Source organism: Pteropus medius, unplaced genomic scaffold, assembly GCF_902729225.1.
Source record: "Pteropus medius unplaced genomic scaffold, Ma_sr-lr_union100, whole genome shotgun sequence".
In the NCBI taxonomy this organism is placed as follows: Eukaryota; Metazoa; Chordata; class Mammalia; order Chiroptera; family Pteropodidae; genus Pteropus; species Pteropus medius.
In genome coordinates, this window is record NW_024349505.1 from 4680782 (window position 1) to 4693874 (window position 13093).

At 42.3% G+C, this 13093-nt stretch overlaps 1 protein-coding gene across 1 annotated transcript in view; it reads left to right on the forward strand.

Moving 5' to 3' along the window:
• The first annotated feature begins 486 nt into the window (after positions 1-486).
• MAML2 (mastermind like transcriptional coactivator 2) overlaps positions 487-13093 on the forward strand; it is a 324105-nt gene continuing 311498 nt past the window's right edge. The window contains exon 1 of the mRNA XM_039881991.1: positions 487-2285. Within this exon, the coding sequence (XP_039737925.1) occupies positions 1773-2285 (513 nt within the window). The 5' untranslated portion in view covers positions 487-1772. The remainder of the gene's footprint in view (positions 2286-13093) is intronic.

A 13093-nucleotide genomic window follows, 5' to 3' on the forward strand; every position in this document is an offset into this window, starting at 1 on the left:
ACATGCACACACTCATACAGTCTGCTAATGAACATTTCCTCAGTGCTCACCCAGCTTTCGCTAGGGTGCTCAGTGGTGTCATTTACAACATATTGAAAAATGAAAATGATATCCTCGGGGGTGTAATATAGATCTGAAAGGGAAAATACATTCCCTGGCCGGGGATTTCTTAAACATTTACAGCTGATGTAGTAGCTGTGTAGAGGTTGGGGAATTTCCCCAACCTTCCCCACTCAGCCTAGGCCGAGACTGAGCTAGGCAAGCGCCTTGAGACGCGCAGGCTTCGGGATTTACCTCTTCAGCCACTGGGAGGCCCTCTGCGTTCCCCTTTTCCTCGGTGCCTGGCTGCAATTACTCACTCGTGCAGTGGCACCAGCCTTCCACCAGGGAGCCTCGGATACGCTCTCCCGCCCGCCCCCTCCGCCCCCCTCCGCCCCCCCATCTGCAGCTTGCTGGCTCTCTCTTTCTCCCTCTCTGTCTCACTCACTCTCTTTTCTCCCTCTCCTATCCGAGCACAAAGCCTGTGTATCGCCGTGACTCAAGTGGGAGCCAGTGTCAAAAAAGCGGCTAACAGACGGGAAAGAGAAAGGAAAATACAAGCTACTTTTTTTTTTTTTTCCATCTATAAAGCGGAGCAATACAAGAGATAGAACCACATTGCTTATTGCGAGTCCAGACCCTCAGATCCACTGGCCCGGATGGAATGTACAAAAGTGGACAGAAAAGTGGCTGGACATGACTCGGTGCAATTTGCTGGAAGTTTGTAAGTTTGACCATCGTTTGTAAATTACTCTCGGAAGAGTTTGTCTCTCGATACTGTATTAGAATAGAGCCGGGGGTGAGGGATAGGAACCTAAGCGGGAAAGAAAAAAAAAATGTGTTGAAAGATCTCTCTCAGTGGCTAGCGACTTCAGACTGCTTTCATTTAAGGCTAGGAAACCTTAGAGGGAATGAGGATTTTTACCGCTGATTGGATTAGCTGAAGAAAAAAGCATGATACAAAAGTCCAGTTACTGACATTGTTAACAATTGAAAAGCTGTCTCCCTCTTTTGGGAAAAGACAACATCCTACAGTCTTCCAAAGAGGAGAAAACACCGGAGCGAAGGGAAAGGGAGGAGAAATTAAAAGGCAAAAGACGGGCTCTCTTGATTTTTGTACATTTTGAACATTGACTTCAAAACCTTCTGAAACAGCACTTTCTTTTTTAACCTGAGGAAAAGTAAAGGCTGCGGGTTACATAGACCATGGTAGAAATGTGTTTCTCTTCAGAAACATCCCCATAAAGAAATTTCCGAAACAACTAGGTGAGGGGGGAGTCCAGTTCTCTATTAATACCTCTCTCAATTCCCTTTGCTGTCTGTTTCTGTCTCTGGCTTGACAATCCCTGAATTCTTGCTCTACCCCCTAGATCACGTGTTGACAAAGTACCTAGTGGCTCTTGTCAGTTTGGTGGGGGGTCGGGGTGAGGGGGTGGAAAACCCCACCAACTCTGTACAACTTCTCCAGAGCTGTCAAACGCAATTAGAGTAAGTTGATCACCGCTTTTTTCCAACTTATCCTCTGTGATTGGTTTCTGTTCTTGCTCCTCATCCTCTTTTTACTAACGCCCCTCCCCCATACCTCCACTGCTCCCCACAACCTCTGAAGATCTCCATTCATGTGGCCCTGAACACTGAACCCACATCGTCAAAAACAGATTTGCTTGCAATAGCCAGCAGTAGCCTCCTTCCACCTCACCATCCCAGAGGCAGCAATCATTGTGTCCACTAAGATGGGGGACACAGCGCCCCCGCAGGCCCCCACAGGAGGACTAGGGGCGGCCCCTGGGGCGGGGCTCCTTGGAGGGGGCTCTGTCACCCCAAGAGTGCACAGTGCTATCGTGGAGCGCCTCCGGGCTCGGATCGCCGTCTGCCGCCAGCATCACCTGAGCTGCGAAGGACGCTATGAACGGGGTAGGGCTGAGAGCTCAGACCGGGAAAGAGAGAGCACCTTGCAGCTCCTGAGCCTTGTACAGCATGGCCAGGGGGCAAGGAAGACTGGCAAACACACCAAGGCCACAGCCACTGCTGCCACCACTACAGCCCCTCCACCACCCCCTGCTGCCCCTCCTACAGCCTCCCAAGCAGCAGCGACAACAGCCCCACCGCCCCCACCAGACTATCACCATCACCATCAGCAGCATCTGCTAAACAGTAGCAATAATGGTGGCGGTGGTGGGATCGATGGGGAGCAGCAGCCACCAGCTTCAGCCCCAGGGGACCAGAGGCACTCGGCCCTGATTGCGGTAAGGCACCTGGTTTTCTCATGATTCTGGCTGTGTTCGTATGGCCTTCTATGAAGGTAGAGCTTACCTTGGCCTGATGTGGAGTGGACAGCAGTTAAAAGGGCCAAGATGTCACCTGACTACTTCAAAGGCCATTGGGTGTGCCGTATGTGTGGTTTATACTCTTACTCATCAAGTTCTGCTCGTACTCATTCATGGGTTTTCCTCTACTTGTAAGGTATTCCTTAAGTGGTAAGAAGCCTGAGTTTTCCAGAGGTTCTCTGAGGTCCACAGCTTGTGGAAGAGGTAGCTTCAATCTGACAAGATCTGAGCCACTGAGCAAGGCCAGGTCTCAAGGATACTCCTGCTTTGACTAGCCAGCTCTAATTAGGCCCAACAAGCCATTCTTCAGCTGAAAATATTTATCAGTCCAACTGACCTTTATGAAAGCATTTTCCTTCTTGTTCCATTCCCCTCCACCCCCCTTTGAAGTGGCCCTTTCCCCTTGGGTTAAGAGAACCCAAGTGCTGATTTCCAACATAGAAATTCCCTGAGTGTTCTCTCAGTGAAAAACAATATTTGGAGGGAGATATCCCAAAGACAATGAGGGAATATTTTTAAGAGGTCTACTCCCTGATTTCCTATAGACTCCAGTCCCCTCTCCCATCTAGCTTCTCTTCATAGGCACTACAGGTAGGTAGTGCCAAATTACAGCGTTTATTAAAGTAGGCAGGCACAAAGGGGCTATTTCCATGCTTTCACCCTAGGAAGTACCTTGTCTTCAGCCACTTCTGGTGACAGGACCTCAAACCTGAAAGTTCTGATCAAATTTCTGACTGGAAGTTCTTCCTCAGAGGCACAGACACACCCAAGCCCAGAGGGAGTATCCCCTGAATCATTGGTTCTTGACGCCAGTCCTGGTCAGGTGACTGCCTGCCGTGTGCCCGCTTCCCCCAAAGCTGCTGGGCCAGCGGCCTCTGGGTAGAAGGTGGAGCCCCGCAGCCCTGCAAGCTTCCTCCATTTCGGAGTTCTGTAGGGCTCCTGAGATCCTGTGTCCTCTCATAGCACAGCTCCAGTTTGCCTAAGTCAGCCCAAATGAAAGTCAGCAACAGGAAATGGCCAGGCAAGCCGAAAAGTACTCAAAAAGCTCAAAGGAAGGAGGACACTGTGTTGAACTTCTCCAAAGGAGTTTGAAAAGATGCTCTAGCAGAGGACACCCTGCAGACAAGCCCATAAGGATCCCCCTTATTCCTGGCCTGGGTCTGTGGTGATGAAGTTTCCAGAAACTCTGGGGGCTAGGAGGGTGCTCTTCCCCTCTCCCCCACACACATTTTGCTTGGGATGCCTAGAACTGCAACTTCCTGGCGCTAACTCCAGATGAAAAATAACTGCTAACAGTTAAACTGCCCAGTGTTTGCTGTTTTATCCTTGAATACAATTAGCTTGTGGGGTTCTGTTAGAGCTTCAAAGCCTAATTTCCTTTCCGTACCACCTGCTCTATTCTCGCCTCTCCCTGGAATTCGTTAGGAGAGCAATGGGAGTTTGTTTTATGAAGGAGAGATGCTGAGGTAGGGCGGGGGGCAAAGAATCACTCGAATGGAGAGAAGAATGAGGTTTGTATGCATGTGTGTGTCATTGGCATCTGCAGCCAAAAGTGTCTAAATGCCTTGATTGTCCCCAGTAAATTTATAATCTGTCTGCAAGTCTCCCAATAATACGGCTTTGTGTGGCTTCATGGTCTCCTGGTAAGTGTTTCTGGGGATGACACAGGGACCGAGGCACCCAGCCCTTCTGAGTAGAGAAGACTGATCTCTGTACTGGGTGCCAAGACTGGATGTGGTCTTCATATCCCAGCCTCTGCAAGGAAAGTGGCATGTCTGCTCATGGCCTTGTTCTTTTGCTCTTTGCTCTTATCCAACTTGGAAGTAAGATGAGGCTGCCCTCTTTTACTTGGGGGTTTTGGGACCTGAAATGAAACCAACTTCAGTGATTATTATAACTTTACGATTAGCAATATCCATGCTGTGAGGATGTGAGAGAACAGTGTCTGGCCTTTCCCGACTGAAGGCTTGCTTACTGCTGCAGAAGTCAAAGGTGGCTGCCGTACCACTCCTATTCAAAGACGGAATATGTTTTCTCCTAACCACCAACCATCACCTAAAACAGTCCCTTAGAGCATCGCCCTCTCTGACTGCAGTGATGATGAGCAGGGCAGTGTGAGTTTAACGCCTTGGAAAGAGCAGTTCATTCCTAATGGTTGCTTTTCATTGAAAATGTGTGGCATTGCAAGGGGTGACCCACCACCCCCCTTTGGGTTTTTGGAAATTCCCTTCTTCATTTTAGCTTCTAAATTTGGTACTTTGTTACTGAGCATGGTACTCAGAGATGGTGATGCACGTACTGTATTAACCTGATAACATTGTGTCTGAAGGGAGGCCTGGGCATTTGGGAGTGATTCACCAAGCGCATTAGATCTGCAGGTCTCACTTCACTCAGGCTCTTTTTATTTTCTGAAACACTATTAATTTAAAGGAACCTTTACGCAGAAATGAGTGTCAGAATTCCTTCCTAATTGTGTTGCTACTGTGTCCATAACCAGATTTATTTCTGTCCGGGTGTGTTGAATGTATCACTATAATAGTTCATTCGTATGCCGTAAGTGGCCATAAACATCCTTTGGAGAAAGGCAGAGAATATTGATCATCTAAAATCAAATATGCACTGTGTTCTCAGATGAAAGCTCTGTGTTCTGCATACCTGCTAATGCAATGCCTTGTATGTCGTCGGTAATAGCTGAATGAGGGTGAAAGGAGAACTTCTGTTCCATGGCATAGTGTTAACTTTGAGGGATGTTATAGTGCAAGAAATATGTACTGTCTGAGCTTTTTTCAATAGCCGAAGATTCAAGAACAATGCAAGAATAACCTCCAAGCCAGTTCTAATTCTGTCCACATTGAGAGACTAATTCTGCAGCCCTTACTCAGCCAGTTTCTTCATTTAGCTCAAGTACAGGCTCAGGGGAAGCCCCATGGCTGCATGAACTGCAGGAATAGGGCCTTTCAGAGGGCCCAGATTGTAGAGCTTTGAGCAGATCCGCATTTCTAACCACTTGGAGCAGCCTTTAGGCACTAAATCATTTCCTGGTGAAGTATGTTTGAATCTCTGAATGAACTGTGAAACTGAATAATTGCTGGTCCATGGAACAGTACAGTTTAGAGCTTCCGTGGTGCATTATTAATCTTTCCCTTTTGCCTGAGACAAGCTCTTTTTCTGTTGCAAAGACTGTGTTGCTAGGATGGATAGATAAGTGGTTCCAAGTCATCTTTGGCTTTAGAGATTATCTTTTCTCTAATGTAGTGTGGAGGAAAGAAAGCAGATCAGACAAGGAGTCTGCATCCTCCGTTCTGTGCCTGCTTGATCACTACCAGCTGGGCGACCTAGGACAAGTTACTTAGCAGTCATGTGTAAAACAGAGAGAACAATAACGCTGCCCTAGCTTGCTGAGAGAAGCAAATGAATGTGTTTCCGAACAGGCTTTGGAAAAATAAAGCACTGCAGAAATGCAAGGCATTACTAGTAGTATTACTAATAATAAACTACTAAACAATGAATTATAATACCAGTTTTTCCAGGGATTAAAATTGTACTTAAGCTTGCAGTTGTCTGTTTTAAATGGTGAAATAGCTTTTATTGTAAATAGAGGGATTAGTATTTCAAATTCAGTGCTGTTAAGATAAGACTGAGATATCAGTGCTTAAGTATTCCTGAAGGTCCCCAAAAATTCTGGTTAACATGGGCAATGCTGTGAAAGTGTTTAGGGTCTTCAAAAGCAAGTCCTTTGCAGCCCCCTGCGTGGCCCTGAGCAGCTTTGGAAAGGTGTGTCCACCAGAGTGTCTAAGGAATATTAGAAAAGTCGTTTGCACAAATGGCATGGGAAAGTTAAATATTTTGTCAACAATAGTCTAAAATGTTAATTGTTAGCTTAAGAAAGTCAAACAAGTTAAATCACTGCCAGAGTCTCCTGGTTATTTTTAACTGATAATAATCAAGTTTCCAATTGACAATTCAAAATTGGAAAGCTGTATAAGAGGCTGAAAACAAAAATACTTTATCGCCTAGATCTGGGTGTCTGTAGCTGTCTATGTGATGAATGTCCTCCCAGGACGGTGATACGAGTGTTTACATTATTTATATATGCAGCCATCATCTCCTTAAGAACTGTCCTATTTTTGTTCTCTTTTCCAGAACAAAGTAATAAGGAGAGAGTTCTTATTTATCCAGGACCTTCCTACCACTTCTTTCAAGTAAATACAAGTATAAGGTCTCACAAAGGCAAAAAAGTTCAAGTGGAGAGAGAAATCCTTTATCAAAAATTGACAGAAAGTTTGCTTTGACAGCAAAGTGATGTTATTATGTCAACCAAAATGTCTTGCTTGTTTAGGTCAATGTTTATATATAGACATCATCTGCTTTCTTTGAAATAATGTCATTGCTAGGTGATGTTCATAAAATTTTTTTAAGCCTTAAAGTTTTTTTGTTTGTTTGTTTGTTTGTTTGTTTGTTTTATGGTGACCCTGGTTAACGAAATTCAATAAGTTTCAGGTATATTAAAGTTTCATATTGTATGGCTTCCCTATGCAAGTACCAAGACAAGCATGGGTTTTCAAATGTTCTTAGACATAACAATTAAATATGACTAAAAGTGTGGCTATGATGAGCTGTTTTTGTTTTTATAAATATATGTGTGTTTAGCACTGCTATTTAATCTTAAAAAGTCTAAAAGGAAATTCGAAAAAATATATATTATCTATTTCTGCTATGCATGGCAGCTAAACCATTCTGAACGAATTCTAGTATTTCCTTGCTCTTTAATCCAGTCCCTTATATATGATCACAGGCAAGGTCCTGTTTAATGAAAACAGTTCTAAATTCTTTCTTCTGCATTTTCATGCTAATTTCCCTCACACTGTAACAGGCTCTGTGGAAGAATAGACAGAAAAACAGCTAAAGACGTAGTCCCTGCTTACTTACAGTCTAGCAGGCAAATCAAGACCACATCAATAAAGTAACAGCAAAAGTACTAACTAGGTAGAATGGACCAAAACTGACAGAAAATCAGAGGAAGAGAGGAATATTTACTGAGCTCTAGAATATACAAGGCGCTTTTATTACTTATGTAATGCCTTACAAAAAAAAAAACAAAAACAAAAAACAAAAAAAAACAGGCTTGTTAGCAACATTTGCCCCATTTTACAAATAAGGAACTTGAGGTTTAGAGATGTAGTAAATGAAAGAATTTAATGCATAAATTTTATAGTTCAGCCTGTGTTCAGATTTCAGATCCCTACTTTGCACCTGCTAACTATATGAGCTTGGGGAAATAATTATGTTCTTTTTCGGGTGTCAGTATTTTCATCTGTAAAATAAAGCTGATATTCTTTAGCATAAACAGTCAGCATAGTGCCTGACCATAGTGCTCAAAACGTGAGGACTGTTGTTAGTGGTCGGTAGGAGAGATTCAAATCCAGGCCAGGGAGAGCTTTATGGAAAATGTGGTTCACCAGCAGTCTGGGAAAAGGGAGAGAATATGGAAATGTGGAATGGGGTAGCTAAGTGTGGATGGGCATGAATGTTAGGTGTTTGGGGACAAAGAGTGAAGCCTGACTGACATTGTGGTTGGGAACAGGTGAGGCGGATCCACTTCCTGGAGAGCCTGGGGCTCTCTAGCAAGAGTAAAATCAAAAGTCTGGAAAATGGTAGGGCAAGGATGGCTCAGAGGAGTCAGCATCTATGAAGCAATAACAATCCTTCATATACTTGAAGACAAGTATTACATTTCCCCTCCAGCAGGCTCTTCTCATAGCGCATTGCCTAAGTGTTCTGTATTACCTATCTTCAAGTCCCTTGAGCTGCTTAATGCCTTGCTATTTACACACTTCTCCCGTTCACAGTGAGTTATATACAGCATGACATGGCCTTTGGCATCAAAAGGAGATAGTTTTAAAAGCATGCTAGCTAGACTCAAAAGAGAAACTAAAAGAAGCAGAACCAACTACACCTCTCTTCTCAGGTTCACTGCACCTTCCAGGGCAAAAAAGAATTGCCCTGTGGGTAAAAGTGTATTCTCTTGATATGTAAACTGATCTTCTCAACAAATGAGTTCGCTTGTTTACTAACTTGGAAAAGGTGTTTTCATTAAAAAACATTGTGAGCAGAAATTTATGAGAAACTATGATTCTGGAAGATCTTTGAGATTTACTTATTTTCTTGCTCACTTGCTTTTTAATAGATGTGTTACAGATCTTTTACTTGCCTTAAGGTTTAGTAGGATACCAGTTTCCCCTACTCGGTCCATGTTCACAGGGTACAGGAAAGGTACCCTTTGGAAAGATGGCAGAGGAGAAAAGCCAACAGTGCTTTCCCTCCTGGATTCAAGGCATGATGCTAGGATGCTGACCATAGCTAGGGGGCTATCTACCTATGGCTGCCAGCTTCATCACTTTCCTACACATATCTAAGAAACAAATGTGGAAGGATAAGAGTTGCTTCATTTCCTTGTAAAGGGGATAAAGAGAGAAGTTCATATATGCTCCACAAGGCATAAAAAAGGCTAGAGAGTCAGGCCCTATTGCCAAACGAATGGCTATGAAAATGGGCAGGTAACAGAATTTATATGCACTGTGCTCTCTATGGGTCTTAATGGTTTTAGCAAAGATTCTGAAATTTCATGTCAAGATTTGTGGATGTGGGTGCTTTTTATGGTTTGGAGAAATTGTCCATTAGTTCAATAAAGGATCATTGAACAGCTAGTCTGTCCCATGGGAATTAATGTATTCAGATGGTCAATTTGATATAGCCTTTGCCCTCTTAGTATTTATAGTCTAAAGGGAATATGGGTGGGGCTAGAAGTAGAAGTGTTCAAGTTGGCTGTTTAAGGAAGCAAGGCAACATAGCAGTTAAGAGCCTGGGGTCAGGGGCGAGACTACCTGGTTTGAAATCACAGCTCTTCCACTTAATAGCTGTGTCTTCTTGGGTAAGGTAATTAACCTCTCCTGCCTCAGTTTCCTCACCTATGAAATGGAACACCTTTGCAAAGAACTGACTACTTAGGGTTGTTGAGTAAATGATGTAAGTACCTGCCACCTAGTAGAAGCTCAATAAATTTTAGCTGCTGTTGTTATTAATGTGAGAAGTGACATGTTCGAGTCAGATTCATAGTTTTCTCAGCCCTGGATTCTCTCTCCAGAAATGTGTCAGGGACATTTTGTAAAAGGACATGGCTCCTCTCTTTAATATTTACTTAAAATGGTTAGTGAGGGATATCATATTACCCAGTTTCCCTAAATAGTTTAATATGGAGATGTCATCTGGGATAGATTTGCATTTTCCTGGAATGGGTTTAAATTGTGTCCTCCTTGAGAACAGGATCAATTAATATTTCCTCAATTCCTGAGATTCTAGGACTCCTAATCGAGAACTTTACTGGAGTATTTATTTGACTTTTTACTTCTTCTACAATAGAGGCTGGGTTTCCATTCAGTTGCCCAGCAAGTGTGGCATGTGGGCTTTGTGGGTAAATTGGGAAATTTAAACTATTGAAAGTTTGGAATCATTAGAACTGAATAGCCCAAATTTACCATTTAACTAAATTATTAATTCAGAGTGATGAATAATTCTTAAGTGAATCTGGTTACAGAGTCACAAAGAGTTAGAAGTTCCCTGCTATGGAGATTTAAATTTATGCTCTTGAAAGCCGGATTTCTGGCTCAAGTTGCTAAAGAATCAGTTAACTAACTCACTGTGGCTGTGAATGAACAGGCATCGGGAGTTTGCCCTCTTCTCAACACTGACCTGGAGCATGTTGAAAATTTTATGCCTTGATGTGGTTGGTTCTTAGCTTGGAATCTCGGCTTTGCTCAGTACCTCTAAAGTGTGACTTCCCATAAGAAACAGGAGGAAAATTTGCCAAGACTTCAAAGCAATTTTTAGTGATGGTAATTCTTAATTAAAAGCACAATGTTTCTATGAAGAAGTAACAGGATTAGAGTAAGAATAGTCTTGTTGGGTGCATGATGTTTGGATGTTTGGGTGAGGATAGATTTATTGGCTCTAATTCAGGGCAAAGAAAGTAGTCAAAATTATTTTATTTATTAGTTTGTTTATTCCCCATAACTGAAATGCACATTCCCCTCCACCTCTGGAAGGATAATATTCTTAGGAAATGTAGAATCAAACTCATGTTGGGTTTGTTTTGTTTTATATTGTTTTTACGGTGTTCCTGCTCCCTGAATCATCGTGTCAGGTTCATATGTTAATATGGAATCATTAACGTTGTCGTTTTAAAAATTCTCTTTTGTCAGAAGTGTAGCTGAGTTATATTTGTGGATCTTTTCCAGCACACTAATAACTCTTACCCACATGAAGCCAACACCTTAAATTTCTCATTGTACAACAAAAGTTCTCTTCAGGTAGTTCTGACCGGTTTGAATAGAAAGTTACATGGAAAGTTACATGTCTGCAGGTTTTGTTTTGTTTTCAGAAAATTTATTTAAGGCAAAAGTTTGCTGCAGCTGCTAATAACTTACCAGGAGTTTGTTGGATACATAGTATAATCTCTTAGAGTCATGGTAACCAGGGTGCAAAAAAAAGTGGCTTAATTGAATACAATATGTACTGTACTGTGTCTTTGGAATGACGATTGTCATACTTAAGTGTGCACTGCTCATTTCTGGAGGTCTCTGGAGTCTAAATAATGTAAAAATAAAAATATTCTCTGGCTAAGAAGCTTGAGAAACTAAGTTTTTTGTATTTGTTGTTCACTTAAGTGGACCGATACTTGCTAAACTGGCTAAGGCTTGCATATTTGATTGCCACACTTCATCATGTAATTTTAGACAGCAAAAGGTATGTGCTAGTGGTATTAACTCATTTGATTGTTTCACAGAAGTGTTGAAAAAGTGCAAAGTACAGACATAAGAGTAAACAGGAAAGAGCAGCGGTCCTCCTGACAGAAACAACTGGCAGAGGTTTTAGTTCAGTAAAGTTTGCGCCCAAGTCCTGTAGCCATTGCACCAAAGAGAGCTTCCTTTTCTCGCTTAGATTCTTTGCATGTGGATCTGTTTGCAGGCTCAGTCCCCCGGAGAGAGATTCTGAGCTGTCTTTGTGCTAAATTAAACATTAGTTTTCTCCTTGGGAACCTGATCTTCCATAGACTAGGCAACAATATCTTTCTGAGAGAGCTTCCAGCTATGCATTTCCCTAAGGAAGAGACCGGCTCAGGAGCCTTTTTACCTCTACTGTCTGTTTAGCTGGTTTGAGTGTGTGTTGCATGGGAATTGTTTTGTCTAACCAGGTCTAGAAGCCCCGAGAGCAAAGACTTGTACTCTATTCCTTGGTGTAATGCTGGAGGACTATTGCCGGCTTAGCATATAATACATGAAAATGGTCAGAGCAGCACCCAGATCATGGGAGAGCTCAGCTATCCATGAGAAGAAATGTCCTTTGCTCATTCACTGCTTCCCAAATTCTGTACCCATGGCAATGAAAAGGAGTATGTTGCAAAATAAAAACCATCTTGTTTCTAGCCTTTTTTTTCATCTCCATCCTGCCCATCCCCCAGGAAGCTAATTCATATTGGTCTAAAAATAAGACACTCTTCTATCAGTTTGTAGAGTTGCATGAACTCTTAGAAAGAAAACGGACCGAACCCTCTCTTCATATATGAAAAAGCCCGTTGGAAAGAAAATACTCCAAGATCCCATTGCAGTAGAGATAGGTCTAGAACTCAAGTTTTCTGACATCTACTCCAGGTTATAAAATGTGGTCCTTTTATTAAGGAGTTTTTATAAAACTATAAAAAGAACAGTTAGGGGTAATTGGGAATTTTTATTAAAGTTTTGCCAGTAGAAAAAGCATGGAGCTTAGAGCCTATGGTAGATTGTTTTTTAAATGATCACGATGTTTCCTTCCATTTCAAATTCCCCTTTGTAATGTGACTTTACCACTTCTCCCAGCAAAAAGTGGATGCTATTTCCCTCTTCGAATCTTAAATCGCCTCGTTTTAACCAAGAGTATATGACAGAAATGACTTTGTGCTGCTTCTGAGGATGGGCTTTAAGAAGCTCTCTTGGGCTTAAAATTTCTTAAGAGGATAAATCATGTGGTAAGTGTTCCTACCACAAATAATGATAATAATAGCAGGAGAAAAATTCGGGAAATGATAGATGTTTATGGTCTTGATGGTGGTGATGGTTTCACAGGTGTATACTCATCTCCAAACTTACAGAATTGTGTATGTTAAATATATACAGCTTTTTATATAACCATATCTCAATAAAGTGGCTTAAAAATAAAAAGAGGCCCTCTTAGAACACCGATGCCATCATGTAAAGAAGTTGGTTTAGCCAACTGAAGGATGAACATCCACAGGCAGAGAACCAAGGTGCCCCTGCCTCTAACCAGCACCAACTGCAACATGAGAGTGAGGCCATCTTAGGATAGCTAGTCCTCTAACTCAATGCAGCCATTTGAGTGAGTGAGCCCAGAAGAAATCAGCAGAGGAACCACCCAGCCAACCTAGAGAATCAGGTGAAATATTGCATTATTGTTTTAAGCAGCTAAGTTTTGGACTAGTTTGTAATTTAGCAAAAGGTTAACTGAATCAGAACCAGAAAACCTTAGTGTGGAAGATGGTCCGACCTCTAGGTATGTTACCTCAGGACTGGTTACTTCACATCTTTGAGACTCATTTTCTTCCTTTCATGATAATAGGACATATCTCAAAAGGTCGTGAGGATTAAATGAGATAACACATGAAAGAACCTAACATG